At 38.1% G+C, this 17,650-nt stretch overlaps 1 protein-coding gene across 1 annotated transcript; it reads left to right on the top strand.

The window, feature by feature from the left end:
- The first annotated feature begins 4,391 nt into the window (after positions 1–4,391).
- pitrm1 (pitrilysin metallopeptidase 1) lies at positions 4,392–16,492 on the top strand. The gene is made up of 27 exons (XM_018672720.2): positions 4,392–4,609; positions 5,635–5,737; positions 5,987–6,093; positions 6,186–6,337; positions 6,612–6,726; positions 6,858–6,954; positions 7,238–7,398; positions 7,585–7,711; positions 7,876–7,964; positions 8,256–8,384; positions 8,466–8,579; positions 9,186–9,282; positions 9,740–9,874; positions 10,261–10,399; positions 11,001–11,117; positions 11,241–11,370; positions 11,688–11,808; positions 12,094–12,170; positions 12,385–12,550; positions 13,158–13,258; positions 13,438–13,558; positions 13,662–13,712; positions 13,829–13,941; positions 14,157–14,282; positions 14,456–14,601; positions 15,158–15,260; positions 15,492–16,492. Exons 1-27 carry the CDS (start codon positions 4,563–4,565, stop codon positions 15,583–15,585), a joined length of 3,078 nt encoding a protein of 1,025 aa, XP_018528236.1. The 5' UTR covers positions 4,392–4,562; the 3' UTR covers positions 15,586–16,492.
- The last annotated feature ends 1,158 nt before the right edge of the window (positions 16,493–17,650 follow it).

Raw genomic sequence — 17,650 nt, 5'->3', positions numbered from 1 at the left:
GCTTCATTCCAAAACACATTTCCCCAAATCAATCCAATTTCAGGGAGACAAAAATGTCACTGGATATTGTTCCGTATCTCAAAATTACAGCTTATTACACTCTGTAAAATATAAGTTTCATATACAAACATCTCGACCAGCTCTCTTCTATTACCCACTGCAAAAGAAGGCTTGGTGTTTATGTGGCTGAATTGAAGGAGAAAACAGAAAACAGCTCTGCCTTTCAAAGATGGACCAAGCTTAAAGTAAACAGCCCATGATAATTCATTTTATCAAATAGCCAACCTTTATTTGCCCTTTGCAAGGGGAGTGATAAAGCCATGGTGAGGGCGTTATGTGATAAACCTTAGTGCTGATACAGCAGGCAGCTGACCAGTGTGAGCCAAAATGCCACCACACATGAATGTGACTGTATCATGTGCACTGAAGGTGGTTACTGCAGAGCTCATACTGTCAAACAAAGATAGAAATGTAATGATTATTGAATTATTTCATCATTAAAGCAGTGAGATTTACTATCATATCATCAGTTTTTGGTACATTTTAGAAGAGTGGAGGGTAATGTCGCTCTGTTAACCACACAGACATTGTTTCCCTCAGGATGGACTGTGATAACTCCTCTAACATCATCATATGCTCTAAATTTTTATTTGTCCAGTATTTTGGTAGATGACCAAATACCTTCAAAATAACTGTGCTTCATTCTAATTCTAATCAGACATTAGCAATCTAACCTGCTAAAATAAGATGGTGAACATGGAGAAAGTCACACCAGCATGTTAGCATCATCATTGTGAGCTTGTTAGCATGTAGCTCAAAGCACAGCTGTGTGCTAAGTGGCCTAAGTCGCGTATAATAGAGTGTGACAACACCTGAACATTACACACATATGTGATTATTGAACATCTTAAACCATGGGCTTTAATCTGCTGCTCTAACAGCCTCCACTCTTCTTTCCACCAGATTTTAGAACCTGGCTGCAGGGATTTGCTTCCATTCAGGCAGAAGAGCACTAGTGAGGGCCAACACTGATGTTTGGCGATAAGGCCTGATTTACCATCTGCGTTCCAGTTCAGCTCAAAGGTGTTGGATGTGGTTTAGGTCAGGGCTCTGTGTAGGCTGGTTAAGTTCTCCCACACCAAACTAGGAAAAAATCTTAATGGACCTGGCTTTGTGTCATGTTGAAAAAGGAAAGTGTCTTTCCCCAAACTGCTGCCACAAATATCTCCCTTCTTTGGAACTGAGAAAAACAGCACCCGACTGATATGGACTGTATCATTTTTGGCCATATACTGTATATCACAATGAAAATATGTAGGCTGTTGCTATAGGAAGAAACATCCATGCTGACCAAACTGCCGCTGGATAACAAAGCTGTAAAAGACAGAAGTGAGGGAGAGCGCGAGAAGCCAGGGTTTTGTTTTCCATCTGACACTGATGGATAGCTTAAGCTGGATGAACCAGCGTCTGGACAGTCCAGACCTTTATAAAATCCTGTGGATTACCTGAAGGAAAGAGCACATCAAGACCAACAAGCCAGCAGTCACTCACATCCCTGACAACACCACATATACAGTACTGTGTATGCACTACATATACAGTACTGTGTATGTAGGATGATATGATTTTTCCATTATCTAAAGTATGGTTTGAGAAATATATTTGCATTACATTTGAGGCTTTGTTGTACACAGCCACATTGTCAAATCTAAAAATGTCAACTTTTTATTAACACAAAAAACAGTCTTGTTTACAGCTTGACCATCATGTATTTAATACTTTATTCAAATAAGGGCTTTGAAAGCAGAAGGGGGGATTGCTCAGCCCTATAGAGCGTATGTAATCCTTCAGTTGACCTTAAAGTCACCATGAAATGAAAAATGGCTTTGTTTGCTAATTTTCCTCACTACAGTATAATCCTATATATGAATAATTTGCTAAATACTGTTATGTGCTGTGCTGTATTGTTTTTGTTTTCTATTTTTGTGACCAACTTTCTTGTTTCATTTTTTTCCTTCTTTATTTCATTTAGTTGATGAGGGTACATTGTTTTTATTTTCATTTTTAAAAAATGCAGGAATGAAAATATCTTTTATTTCAGCCCTTCCTGGTAAACCGCAATGAACTCATGCTGTAACATACTTGGAAATAAAACTCCCAGCAAATAAAACTGTTTTTATTTCTTTGAAATCACATAATTTTATACTTTTGATTGATCATCCCTGCATTATGCCCTGCTTAAACCGGAGCACATCAAATTAATAAGGCACGATTCATGCTGCTAAAATGTTTTTTCCCTCTAACTTTAAAACATAAAAGTCCCTACTTGTAGATTAAAGTTATGTGATTTCCACATGAAAACAGAATTATGTGAAATTATGAAAGAGAAAAGAGAAGAAATAACTACTTATAAACAGCAATGTTATGAAATCAATTAAAGTATTACCAGTTTTAATGTGACTTAAAACATCCTTGAAACAAATTAAGTTTCACTTAAATTATGTCACTTCTATTTTTTTATTAAATCAAGTTTTTAAGATGAATATTTTTGTGCAGTGTCTGTTTCACTCCACTTTGTGTGATCAAGGTTTTTGCTGATAATGAACATGCAGTGGCAGACTGGAGCCAGCTACCACGCTGGAGGACGCTACTGCTCTGTCAAAAACCCTCCTGCCTCCTCACCAAGGCCTCCTATTCATGCTGCTGGAAAATCTCCCACATGCTGTCAGTGGAAACACAAGGGATGACCGTGGGTGCCTCAAAAGATATTCCAAAAAAAAAAAGAGAGAAAAAGAAAGGCAGTCTACTGTTGCTGTCAATGCAGGCAGAGTGATTTTTGCAAAAAAGAAAGAAGTTTCACATGGTGCTGGAGTCCACTATAATGAGAACTGACTGCACTGTTCCTATTCTAATCCCCTAGGATCTCACTGTGAGTCTGCAGTACTCTGTGGTAGGTTTGTAGTGACTTTATCATACCTTTATAACCTCTCTGATATTTTTAGGATCTTGAAGAACGCTGCATTCATTTCTTGCCTTTTACAGCTGTTAAGAGTCTTGAAATGAAAGCTGCACAGGAGGTGGCCCCTGTAAAAGAAACACAGCTAATATACACAAACTATTCTAACCACCCTGTCCTGTAATAAAACTAATTAACTGGTTGATTTCAAACCTACAAACATACCTTACACAGCTGAGCTTTGTTCAAACTCTATGACTAATAAGCTACTGTTTGTGCCAGGTAACACACAAACCCCTTGCAACAGATATATCCAGCAATGATCACACAGTATGTTGAATAAGCACTGGTATAAAACAATACAGAATGTATATAGTAGACAACTTCTTTGATGCAACTCAAAAATAAACATGCTTATTTCATTTTGCAGGAATTAAAAAAGGACGTCATAGAGAAAGAACAGGTTTCTAAAAAAGATGTCTAAACCTACACAGCTCAGACTAAGTTTAAAACTGTTTTCATGTCAATCACAGGAAGGATTTTTTTTTTTTATAACAATCACACATTGCAGACCAGAAAGAAGTCATAAATGGGTCACAATAAAATAATAAAAACCACCTGTCACCAGTTAATTTCAAGTGTAGTCTCAGCAATAAAACATCATTTTAAACAGAGATTCATTCAAGCTATACAATACTGCAAAAGAAATTTGCAATGTCATGGTATAAAGAAAGTTGCTAAGCAACACTGATTTACAGTCTTACAAGTGAGTCAATGTAATGAAATGGGAAAATAATAATCTAAGTAGGACTAATTGCGTCATGTTTTTCACTATAAAATTGTACACTTAAACTTCAATAACATCTGTGCCCCACTGCAGGATAACTTTAACTTCTGGCTCCTCGAGTGGAGTGGAAACCGGGTCTGACAAAACAGTTTATTAGCTTGTCTAACTAAACGTGATCTTACAGCGACCTCCGCGGGAAGAGAGGTGAAATCACATTTAAGGGGAATTAAAGCAAGATATAATCCGTAGTATGTTTAAAATTAAATAACATAATAACATAATAACATTTGAAACTGCAACAAAGTTAAAGTACGATATTAAGATGGTGTTGAATTTGTGTTACAGTATTGCTGGCCCTGAATAACTCCCTACACTAGCCCGTGATGTTATAATACATACATACACGAGCCACGCTTCACCAACTGATTTTACGCTTTAGCCAATAGAATTCGCGCTTCTTCCCAGTTTGACCAATCAAAAACAGGAATGCTTGGAGGTGGAGGTTTGGCTTACGGGTGCCAAAAATTGCTCAACGTGTATCCGTAGATTTGCAATGTAGCTGGATGGGTAACATCACACTCAAAATGACTCTAAGATCTTCTGTCTGCGCAGGTGCTACAGCCCTACTCTTTTTTGTACATTACACAATCGATACAATGTGACATCGGTTTGAGTAGTCGGCATGAGAGGGCACAGGACTCGGGATGCTGAACCAAAATAATGTATATTTATTGACAGGAGTTGGTTCAAATTGCGTAGTTTTATTGTCGAAAGAAGTGGACTTAGTCGTTGTTGTATAATTCAACCGCTGACAAAACCATGTTTCGTCAAACGAAGGCGGCTCTCCAGAAACTTCGATATCTGAGGTAAGTTAGCTAACGGTTCAGACTGAAGCTAACACACTTAGCATCGATTCAATGATATTTGTATGTGCTAGTGACTGTGTAGTGTCACGACAACATTTACGGACTCCAATGTGACGAGGTTATGTGATATTATAGATGAGAGGGTGCTTTGACTTTGTCGAAATGCGGTTTTAAATTGATGAAACAGCTGCTGCCACATATATATATTAACTGTAAAGAACTTTAGCCCAGTCTGTTCTTTCAAAGGAAGAATAGGTTCATCCACCTGGAGGCCTCTAGATATATATGTTGGTCAATAAGTATTGTTGGGTGTGTCTGAGCAAGTTAGAGGAGTAGAACTTCAGTATGATATTATGTGATCAATAATGTTATGGTCTGTACAAAGTTAGTAATCTGTATATGGTCTCACACCAAGTAGGCAGGTGTAACTGCAAAAAAGAAACGCAATCTGGAAAGTTATATTTTGAAAATGAATATGAATGAACGATGTGTATGTGTGTTTGTTTTTTCATCTTGTAAACTAAGTTCCACATCACATCTGTGTGACTGCAACCGAAACCGACCAAGGCCAATGAGGGTGAGGAAACCCTGACTTAGTTTGTTGGAGAATTATTAAGATAGAATCAACTTTGCCCTGATGTTTCCTTATCTGATCTGAGAGTTTACGGTAGTGGTTCGCAAGCTATGTCCCCATGGCACACAGCCACTGTGAAGGGAAGGGGGGGGGGGGTGGATGACAAAGCAAAAAATGTGGAGTTGAATGGATATGATGCAAGTGGGGGAAATAAATAATAGCTAATGCTATTGTACTGCCCTTTATTTCACTAAAATCCAACGTGGATCCTTTTTTAATTGTTGTCTCCCCTGGCTCAACTTTTTTTTGCCTTCTGAGGAAAGAGGATATTGCACAGACTTCTTTGACACTAGGCAATACAAACAAAATTTGACTTGACTATCGTACCAGTGCACAAAATATCTTATGCTGTGAAATACAAAAAACATAAGATGTGTATTTATCTGTGCAGTTTCAATGGACAGCGGCATACTTGGAGGCTGAAGAGCACTTCAGCAGAGAGGGCTCTTCAGTACCAACCAGGACATAAGATCCATGGCTTTACAGTCAAAGAGGTAAGTGGAATGCTTGGTTTCATTCTGAATTTATCTTTGTTTGCTGACACTGGCTCAAAAAGTAAGTTAGCAACATTGTAGAGGTCTCAGTGCATGTATGGAACAATGCTCTACATGTTAATCTACCATTTTCTGGTTGAATTTTGTTTAGATGTCTTGTTATGATTTCACTGACCTTCACTGACAAGGTTTTTCTCCAGTGGCTGAGACTAGCCTAGACTAGTTTCAACTGTTAATTCTGTTCCCCAGGTTGTAGCAGTCCCTGACTTGTTCCTCACAGCAGTGAAGCTGACTCATGATAAAACTGGAGCTCAGTACCTGCACGCAGCCAGAGATGACTCCAACAACCTCTTCAGGTTGGTTTAAATGTTTTTTCAACAGCACTACCTGTTAATGTTCATGTGAGAAAACAGACCTGAACTTCAACACACGTGTTGCTGTATTTCAGTGTCCAGTTCAGGACGACCCCCATGGACAGCACAGGGGTTCCCCACATCCTGGAGCATACAGTGCTGTGTGGATCTGAGAAGTATCCCTGCAGAGACCCTTTCTTCAAGATGCTCAACAGGTCTCTGTCCACCTTCATGAATGCCTTCACAGGTACAGAAAACCATCTCGACCTCTGAGCCTGTGAAAACAATATTCTGACTGTCAGTTTTATTGTAAATGTGGATTTAGTCAGATGGAATTTTACACATGTACGTGACTGTAATACTGATTATTTATTTATTTTATCTTATTTGTATATTTCTTTATGTGTTCATTAGTCCAAGATTATGTTGATATACTTGCACTGCTTAACAGTTCCTTCAGTATTTCCTGCCCAGAACATACTTCAAGTATTTATATACAATCTCTGTTTCCTCATCAACAGCCAGCGACTACACTATGTATCCATTCTCAACCCAAAATGGAAAAGACTTCCAGAATCTTTTGTCCGTCTATCTGGATGCAGTTTTCTTCCCTTGTTTACGAGAGCAGGATTTCTGGTGAGTTTTGACTAGTGCTGCATAGTTGCAGTACACATAAAGTGTTTCTGAATATCATGTCAGGTCTGTTAGTCATATTGATTATGTCATCAGGGATACATGATTGGATTTTGTATGTTTTGTTTTTCCAGGCAGGAGGGTTGGAGGCTGGAGAATGAAAATCCCACAGATCCCAACTCCCCTCTAGTGTTTAAAGGAGTGGTGTTCAATGAAATGAAGGGTGCTTTTGTAAGTAAACTCTCTCTGAATGTAAGCTTAGTATAATGTTCTTTTAGGATAGTCTCTGATATCCTAGATACATGCACATCATTCAGGTATACAGGGTTTCAGGGTACATTCCCCCCAACACCTTTAAAATTTACTCCACAAATGTCTTTTATTACCTCTTTGCTGGCATCTATGTTTTTGGGTTGTCCATCTGTTCAGCACTCATGAAGAGAATATCTCAGTAAAGCTTTGAGGAAATTTCTTCAAATTGGACTCAAGGATGTGTGTGTGTGTGTTCTTACAGTCGGACAACGAGCGTCTGTATGCACAGCACCTTCAGAACAAGCTGTATCCAGACCACACCTACTCTGTGGTGTCAGGTGGAGAACCTCTGGCCATCCCCGACCTTACCTGGGAGCAACTCAAACAATTCCACGCCACACACTACCACCCCAGCAATGCTAGGTAGAGGGATTCACACACACACATACACACTCAGGAAAGGAAAAGTGTTCTTGTCCTACAAACGGTGCTTTTTGTACATTACATGTTACATTTTCCAAGAATAAAAACAAACCACATTGACTTTAAAAGGGAGAATAAGACAGACAAATCCACATCCTTCAGAGAGTTTTTTTTTTCCATCCCCAGGTTCTTCACCTATGGAGATTTGCCTTTAGAGCAGCATCTGAAGCAGATTGAAGAAGAAGCTCTGTCCAAGTTTGAACGCATCAACCCGAACACAGAGGTCCCCTCCCAGTCACACTGGAGCAGCCCAGTATGTCCACAAATCAGACATTACTCTAACATTAAATGGTTTTACATAACCAAACTTCTCTCTATAGTCAAACTCAGAGCGATTCAAAGCTAATTGCAGCATTTGACAGTGAAAAGCCCATTTTATTTTGAAAATCTCACTGTGAGTTTCATTGTTTCCCTCAGAGAGAGGACCATGTGACCTGCAGCCCTGATGCTTTGGCACCGGATCCAGCCAGGCAGAACACGCTGTGTGTGAGCTACCTGCTGGGAGAGTAAGATCACATCATCTTTTTATTTCCTGCTGTGTTTCACAGAGACATTTGTACATAAACACAATCTGAAGCAGAGCATTTATAAGGTTATGAAGATACAGATACTGTTTCTTGTGTTGCTGCTGATCTTCTTTTTTTGACCTTTACCTATGGTGGCTTGTTGATCGTTTTTAAAGGAGTATCTCCCTCAGTACACCAAGGCACCATGCAGAAGTTGTCTTTTAAAAGTTAAGCTTCAACCCTGCTCTGTTATTCCTTAACTTCTGATCTTTATTCTGTTTTCCTGTCCAGCATCACTGACACATTTGAAGGATTCACTCTCAGTCTGCTGTCCTCTCTGATGATCTCTGGCCCAAACTCCCCGTTCTACAAAGCTCTCATCGAACCCAAGATAGGAACTGACTTCTCCTCTGTTGTAGGGTGCGTACATGAGATTTAATATAGCAACAACATTACATTACTTTACTGGCTGAAAGCTAAATGAAATGTCCTGTTGTGCAGATACGATGGCAGCACCAAGGAGGCATCGTTCAGCATAGGACTGCAGGGAATGGCTGAGGAGGACATAGAGAGGGTGAAACAAATCATCAGCCAAACCATTGATGACATTATAGAGTAAGTCCCTCTGTCCTAGTGGCTATTGTGGTTTTTGTTTAATTGTTGTTTCATGTTGTGTATTTTTGGGTTTTACTTCACAGAGTGTGAGAGTCCTCTGTTTACATGTAGCACTTTAGTTTCAGTTATAGAGTGTTTTCCATAAATGATAAACAGAATAGAGAATATTATACAGACTGACATAAGGCAGGCCCAGCAAAAGTCATCACTGTTTTCTGACTTTGATAGTATACCTGTCACTTTAAAACTTGTTAGTGTTACATGCTGCTTCTGCAGAGATTTAGTGGCTCCATCTCCACCCACAATGTACATCACTCTTGGATTCACAAAAAAAAAAAAAAAACAGCCATATCTGATTTTATTTATTCTTTTTTTTTTTTTTTAAGTCAAGAGTGATTGTGTCAGTCCATGGGGCAAAAATTGCACAACTATTACATTTCACCTCAGGAATTTTATTTCCCCTGTCCAGAGTGATCTACAGAATACAGTGAGACCTTTACAGTAGGACCAGCATATCTACATGTGTCTTTTACATGAGTCAACAGGAAGAAGGCAGAAAAAGATTTCCATACTATATGAGTTATTTCTACTTGTCATCCCACACAGGAATGGCTTTGAGGAGGAAAGAATTGAGGCTCTTCTCCATAAGATTGAGATCCAAATGAAACACCAGTCCACCAACTTCGGTCTGTCTTTGGCTTCGGTGAGTTCACTTCTCTTTATCTTTTAGCCTTCATTTTGTTTCCACGACCACAAGGACACTATGCGTATTTATAAACCTGCATGTGGGTGGTATATTAGAAACATGGATGTTAGTTTGTGTTCCCTGTGCATGAAATTCAATGTTTTTATTTGTTACCCTACTTTCTCTGTGTATTTCTCTACATATTAAGACATTAAGTAGACATGTTTGTTGTTTTTGTCTGGGGACACTGTCTTGTAGACAGAGTACTTTATTTTCTTATTTCTTCCTGCTTATTGTGTTACTGTAATTCTAAAAACCTTTATCTTTGTCTAAAAAGTGTTTTGCAGTTATATTACAATGATTTATATATGGGCATAATTAGATAATTTGTCCTACATTGTTTCAGAGCTGCAGTTGCTATACATCAGTTTCCTCACTCTTAACATTTTGTGTGTATGTGTTCATGTGTTTCTAGTACATAGCATCATCATGGAACCATGATGGCGACCCTGTACAACTGCTGCAGATCAGTGACAGTGTTGCCAAGTTCAGACAGTCCCTGGCAGAAAACCCTCGCTTCCTTCAGGACAAAGTTAAGCACTACTTTAAGGTGAATGAAATCACTACTATTTTAAATATATGTGTTTGTGTGTCTATATATCATTGCAAGTGGATTGCAGAGGAAAAAAAGGAGAACATGCTTCAGGCTAACATTCTGCCTTTAGGAAGGAAAATGCACTACAAAGTCAAGTTTTAATGTGATTGTCTTTTGATCCCTTAAAGGGAAATTTTTCTCGTTATTCAGAGGTCAAAGGTCAGGTTAGCAGCCCTTTGGAGCTGGTTGGGTTTTTAGTCTCTTGTACAAGGTCACAGCAGGGCAGATACTTTCAGACAGGGATCCCACCACAGGTCCTCAGGTTGAATTTCAGGATTTAATGCTAATTCGTGTTGTTTTGTTGCCCTTTAACTCCCCCACTCACTCAACTGACCCTGCAGGAGAACACACACAGACTGACCCTGTCCATGAGCCCAGATGAAGCCTATTTAGAGAAACAGGCAAAGGCTGAGGAGGAAAAGCTTCAGAAAAAGATTCAAGCTCTATCTGACAGCGACAGGAAGGAGATCTATGAGAAAGGTAACAATAATTTCACTAATCCACGTGTGAAACTGTGTTTTCCTTTGCAGGGGAAGCTTCTGATTGGCTACTTGTTAGGTTGCTCCAAACAAAGTGTTAAATTTTCACCTTTTTTTCCTCCTGCCTGGAGTTAGGCTGGAAGGTACTTACTGTGGATTAATGAATTTATTGACCCCTGGCTATTAACACTCTCAGGGATAGATTTCATGTTTCTATTGGACACCTACAAAAAAACAGTGATGTTGTGAATTTTTTACAGACATTGAGACATAGTAGAAGTAGTTATACAACAACTAAACATACAAAAGGAGACTGTGCTGACATGGGAGTCCATGGGAGTACACAGAAAGTGTTACGTAGTAGAGTATGTCTGAAAATAAAGAGTGTCATAAGCCAAGTCCTTCAAACTGAGTCTCTTGATGTGATCGAGCAGATCAAGCATCAAAGACATCTGTAGGTAGAAGTAAAGTAGAGTGTACAGTAAAGTAGTGTCTAATACCAGAACCCTGCAAGTGTGTGACTGAATGCGTATGTAGTGTAAAGCACTTGAGATTCAAGTATTCACTAGATATTACAGATATTTACGTCTCTTCCTGGAAAGGTCTGGAGCTGTTGACTGCCCAGAGTAAAACCCAGGATGCATCCTGTCTGCCTGCTCTCAAAGTGTCTGACATCGAGCCAACGATACCCATCACCCCCGTTCATATCAGCGCAGCAGGTACAGTACAGTGTCTACTATACTACAGTTCATGTCACATGAGCACAGTGTTTTTGTCGTCATCACCCAAGTCAAGAGTGTTTGATGAAACTCATGAGTGCTTTCCTCTCCTAACCTCCACAGGAGGCGTGCCGGTTCAGTACTGTGAACAGCCCACCAATGGCTTGGTTTACTTCAGAGCCATGTGTAGTCTCAACACCTTGCCAGAGGATCTCAGGCTTTATGTCCCACTCTTCTGCAGTGTTATTACCAGGTGAGTTTATCTATCAGTCTGTCAGACCAGAACAAGGTCTGAAGAGCACTGGAGGGGGTCAGGGATTGTTTCTTCAGGTTAAAACACACACACAAGTACACAAAACAAACATTTTTGTTGTTGTTGCTTTTTGGCTGTTTTTGTTGTACATTTTGTGTCTCTTATTTTGAGAATATGATGTATGCATACACACAAAATACTCAAGACACTTTTTGCGAAGTACATTGTGAAGAAGAAGCTGCTGAAAAGCCATTTCTTCTTTCTGTTAAATTAAATCTACATCCTCTCTAGATCAATGTTTCTGTTTGTTTCATTAGAATGGGCTGTGGAGGTCTGGATTACAGGCAGCAGGCCCAGCAGATGGAGCTGAGGACAGGGGGCATGTCTGTTTCCACCCAGGTCATCCCTGACTCCACACAGCTGGACATGTACGAGCAGGTCAGTGCCAGCTCAGTGTATCTGTGTCTCGAACACACTGAAGCCAAAAAATACATTTCTATCCCTGGTCCCTCTTGTGTGCAGTTTTCATGTGGATACAGTCCAGAGTCAAATGAGAGAATTGTCAATTTGTTTGTCTGGCAAATGGTCCAGTTTGATTCCCTGCCTTTAGCCAAGTGCACGCTTACTGCAGCAACCTTTGAACCATCAGCGTTTTAGTCTCTAATTGTGTATTCACTCATGTGGTGAAGACTGTGTTCTAATATTCTGTGCTCTCTGTGTCAGGGTATCCTCCTGTTCTCCTCCTGCCTGGAGAGGAACCTTCCTCACATGTTTCAGCTGTGGAGTGACATATTCAACAGGTAAATCCTCTGACAGTTTTATGTCTCACAGGTGCAGAAACCTGCTGATGTGAGACCATGCAGTTTCTAAAAACATTTAATACATATATTAAAATATATTTAATTATGGTGAAGAGTAAGTTGTGGCGATGTGAGATTGTTGACGTGGCCACCAGTGAGCTGCATGCAGAGAAGCTGTGGCAGAAACTGAATCAAACTACTGCCTTTTCTTCAGCCCCCACTTTGATGATGAGGAGCGCCTGAGAGTTCTAGTGATGATGTCAGCACAGGAGTTGGCCAATGGGATCTCATACTCTGGTCACATGTACGCTATGACCCGTGCGGGCCGTCACCTGACTCCAGCAGGAGACCTCCAGGAGACTTTTAATGGAATGGAACAGGTACTTACCTGTTGTTAATGTTTTCATAGCTCAATGTAAAATGATGGTCTCAGACACATGCTCACACATCCCACTGTCCTTTACTCCACATTTCATATCACTTTGTGCTATAACATCAACAGTAAAATAAATTGTGGAAGAAATGGGATTTTAATGAAATTATAATATATAATATATATATAAGTAGAAGAAGAGTGGGAGCTCTTGTTTTCATTCTCTGTCCAACATCTAAAAAGTAACCAAATTAGTGCCTGAGGCTATTGTCTGATGTGATGCATAACAATGGCAACATCAGTTTATTTTTCTGTGAGATTCTGCATGAATTTATTATATTAAATGTGATTGTAATGAAACACAACCTGACCTCAGGGTCAAACTATCACAATCCATGTCTTTATTGTAGAAATTTACAGTAACACTGAGAGTGATTTTAACCACACTGCCCAGCCATAGTGATACGACTGATTAATGTTATTCTTCACTGTAGGAGACAATTTAATTTCTTCACACTTCTGCAAATGAGACTTTGCTTTCTTCAGTGTCTCTGTTACACCTGTTGATGTTGTGTCACTGACAGTACTTTGTGTTATGGTTGTTTGAATATTAGGTGAAATTTATGAAGAGGATAGCTGAGATGCCAGACCTCAGCCAAGTTATCAGAACATTACCCAGAATCAAGAAACACCTTCTCAACCCAGACAACATGAGGTGGGTTCATGTTACACCTTCTGATAGAAAGATTCAAGTTAGACACATTTCCTTTGTACTCTGTTTTTCATAATGTTGTTTTCTCCTGTTTGTTTTTGTAATTGCTGCAATTTAACAAAATGATGTGCATGATGAACTTTTCCTTTCTCATTTCAAATCAAAATGTGTGTTCCTTACAGGTGTGCAGTCAACACAACTCCACAGAAACTGTCTGACACAGCAGCACAGCTGGAGAGCTTTATCAGGGACGTTGCTGAAAACAGAAAAGAACGCAAACCTGTCAGATCAGACATTACTGAGGTAAGGTTTCAACAGGCACACTGGGTGAATATACCAGTCAGACAAATCAGACAATCTTTTTACTTATTCTTCCTTTTTCTTTGATGTTATTTCCTTAATAAAGAGACCACTAGACCCTCTGAATGACTCTGGACCAAGCAGAAAACTAATCTCTGTAAGTTCAGTTTAGCCTTTCTTATTTCACACTGTGCTGTTTTATTTTATATATATATATTTATTTAGTTCCCTGCATGTAAATTTCAACAAACCTAGATTGCTTTTCCTCCACAGGAGCTGAATTTCCAGCCATGTCAGATGAAAACCTTCTTCCAGATGCCCTTTCCTGTCAATTTTGTCAGTGAGAGTATACGTACAGTACCATTCTCTCATGAGGACTATGCCAGGTAACTGCACTATTATCTATCATTTACCATTTAATTACTCTCTGTAGTGTTGTTGAGGCAAACTTGAGTGCTTAGATTTTCTGTTAAAATTACAATCAATCTGGGAACTTTTTCTGTTATTTTGTAATAATTTTGTCACAACATGATTTTTGTGCAAATGACTTGAGTAAAACATGCAGGTCCTTGTCTAATACCACTTTATATCTTTTTGTCAGTTTGTGTATCTTGGCAAGGATGATGACAGCTAAATTTCTCCATGGAGAGATCCGAGAGAAAGGTGGAGCCTATGGTGGTGGTGCCAGGATGGGAGGAGGCGGTCTGTTCTCCTTTTACTCATACAGGTAGGCAGATGTTCATCACAATATTCACACTGTTTTGACTGCATTCCATATTGTATGTAGAATGTACATTATATGTATGTATATCCACCTTACTTATGAAGGTGAAGCTGTGAGATACAGTATATAATAAGAACAGTGTGTTGACCTCAGTTTATGTCTCCTATGTTTCTAAGGGACCCCAACTCAGTACAGACATTATCTGCATTTCGTAAAGGTGTTGACTGGGCAAAGTCAGGACAGTTCACCCAACAAGACATTGATGAAGCCAAACTGTCCATCTTCTCAGCTGTTGATTCACCTGTGGCCCCCGCAGACAAAGGTGACTCCATTATATCGGCACATCACATCAGTTAGCTCAATCATTTTCCTGAAGTCAAATCAAATCTTTGGAAAATTTAACATTACATTACTGGCAACGTTAAAAATGTGAAACTTGAATGTACGTTCAAAATTAGTCTATAATCTTCTTTTTTTTCACAACAGTTTTGTGAAGATTAAAAATGCTACAGTGTATGTAATAGAAGTTTCAGAAAACCTCAGAGAAAATGTGACATTTTAAAATGGTCTTGTGTCTTTTAGCCGAGCAGTTTTATTTTTTGTCTGCTCAGCTAAAAAAAAGACCTACTCTCTCATGTATTTGTTTCATTGTAAATTGAATACGTCTGGGTTTTTGACAAAAGATAGAATTTTAAGATGTCAGATGGACTGATGGGCATATTTTCATGATTTTTTTTTTTTATAGACCAAAATTGATGGATTAATCAGGATTAATCAAGGATAATTGACAGATTAACCAATGATGAAAATAGTTGTTAATTGAATTGAAATTGCTTGGGTTCTGCTAATTTGACACTAGTTTGGTCTTAATGTTGCAGGGATGGGTCGTTTCCTCAGTGGGGTCACAGATGAGATGAAGCAGGGTCACAGAGAAAGACTCTTCGCTGTCACTCATAAAAACCTGGTGGATGTGGCTGAAAGGTAAAGACACCATCAAATCTATACCAATACCAATTATTTCTGGTATAAAAAATCCCAGTGATATACCACTGTTGTTGGCATAACTAGTACTTTAACCGATAACAGCTGTAATGTCATTTAGAACTGTAAAGAAACAGAAATTGAGGGAAAGGAAAAAAAACTGAAAAAACATATACATTTTTTTTGCAGGCAAAGAATGAAGTGTGTTTTCTTTGTCTTGTTTTCCTGCAGGTACTTGAGTGTCGGTCAGAGGACATGTGGTGTTGCCATCCTCGGTCCAGAGAATGAGACAATTAAGAAAGATCCTTCATGGATTGTAAAATAATTTGATTACTAGGTATTTTCTAATTGAAAACTTAAGTGGACCTCTGATGTATCACAGTGGGAAGATGTCCAAGTGCTGTAAACCCAAAGGCAGTTCTCTGGTTAGGATTTTTTGAAATAGTGGCTGAACTGAAGCGCACAACATAAAGAGGACAAATGTGTTTTAGTCATAATCTGATTCTTCAGATGAACACTATTTCCATTGATTTTGTTGTGTATATATTTATGGAAATGTAACTGTTACATAATCATATTGGAATATAAAATCTGTGTCTTTATTTAACAACAATTTTGTTATCATGGAGTCAGTAACAGAGTAAAGCTTTTTTGTCATTAAATTGAGTGATGTTCTTTTCTTTGTTGTAGAAAGATCTTTTGTGGTATAAGAAAATAATCAAGAGTTTCACTGCCCACAGTGCAGCATTAGAAATTCCATTCCATTCAATTTTGATTTTGGAGAAACACATTCACCTGGCACTGATTGTAGGAATCTTACAAATTAATGTAAACTGTTCAAAATATGTAGGTGACTTACAATACCATTTATAGTTAGATTCTAAAGATAGATACTTAGATACTATGACCGTTACATGAAATACCATATTGTGATATTTTAAAACTTACCACTGTGACATTTTTAATGACATTTTTTATGATTGGTGTTTCTAATGACATTTTTTTCTGACTTATTATACTATGACAGCTTTTTTTTTTTTACTTACTGATAAATGGAAAATAAGTAACAAACTCAGTGCTGTACAATTCAAGTAAGGTTCCCTGTCCAACATAACATCTTTTAAAGAAAGAATGTTCTCAGTTTATATACAGGGAACATTAAGCCAATCATTCATACGAAATAACAACAAAAAAGTTATTATTGAAAATAAAAATAAAAACTTTTTTTTTGATTGTAGTGTCTTTTCTGGTTTATTGGTTGTAATTGTTTGACAGCTGCCATAAAGAAAATTTATGAAAGAGTAATAAACATGACAAACACTGGGCATCTTTTGGCAGTCACTTTGTAGACATTTTATGTCTTTTATTTGTGAGATTTAGCATCTTGTGATTGTTTTGCTTCTTAGGGATCATGCACAGTCACTTGATTGAGGACATAGTTTTGTGTTAAATACAGGTTTGAAAACTAAGTTTTAAGTCACTCCAAAATGCATGAGCTGAAATTACTATTAGAAATCAATACATTCAAACAAGGTTTAAAAGGTTCAGTTTAATTTTTCAAAGTGAAAATCATGGTTTCTGTTTTTCTCTGTGAGGTGAGTAAAATCTTATTTTAATAAATAATTTATTTATTTTGAAACTCTGCATATCTGAGGACAAAGACTCTTTATTGAGAAAAAAAAACAATATATACAATACATATACAATATATATTCCTGTTGTATGTAGTTAAGTGGACGTATATGCAGCTCAAAGTAGTATATGCTGCAATGAGTAGTTAAGGGAGGTAGAAAATAATCATTTTAGTTACTTTTCCCCAAATATTTGTTGTCTTGTTCTCTTCAGGAGGCTATGACCATACACTGTTCAAGTTCAGCTATAATGTTGAATTTTTCTGTATGTTTTTGGGTTAAATTGTTCATCATTTTCTTTTGTATATTTCTTTTATTTCCCTCCAGGTGTAACCACTCTTGACTGCAGATTGCAGAGCCCTTGTACAATTAGTTCTTTGAGACAGAGAGCCCTCAAGGTAAGAAAAATGCTTTTATTCTGAGTTAATTAATGTCATGTATTTTTGGAAAAAGCCTTGTTTTAAGTAAATGTTGTGTGCTTTTCAGGTGAATTCAAAGAAACACCTGGGTTCACTAGAGGTGAAGGTGGGAAAATATTTTTATGCGTCAAAAAACCGCCAGAAAGTGTAGTAAGGCCGTCAAAAAATGTCATAGTATAGTAAGGTGTCCAAAAAATGACAAAAATGTCATAGTATAGTAAGGTGTGGAAAACATTTAAAAAAACTGTAAGAGTAAGGCATCAAAAAACATCCAAAAATGTATGTCACGGTATAGTAAGGTGTCAAAAAAATGTCATAAAATGTCAAAAACTGTCACAGT

Source organism: Lates calcarifer, linkage group LG4, assembly GCF_001640805.2.
Source record: "Lates calcarifer isolate ASB-BC8 linkage group LG4, TLL_Latcal_v3, whole genome shotgun sequence".
Lineage (NCBI taxonomy): Eukaryota > Metazoa > Chordata > Actinopteri > Centropomidae > Lates > Lates calcarifer.
The sequence above is the reverse complement of the archived record's forward strand: the minus strand, read 5'-3'. Positions and strand labels throughout refer to the sequence as shown.

What these genes read in the sequence shown, in the direction of transcription:
- pitrm1 (XM_018672720.2), top strand. Translation starts at nt 4,563, where the DNA reads ATGTTTCGTCAAACGAAGGCGGCTCTCCAGAAACTTCGATATCTGAG. An exon ending in GTGAGCTACCTGCTGGGAGA is followed by an intron (nt 7,965 to 8,255) that starts GTAAGATCACAT and finishes TTTCCTGTCCAG; the next exon opens with CATCACTGACACATTTGAAG. An exon ending in GACTTCTCCTCTGTTGTAGG is followed by an intron (nt 8,385 to 8,465) that starts GTGCGTACATGA and finishes CCTGTTGTGCAG; the next exon opens with ATACGATGGCAGCACCAAGG.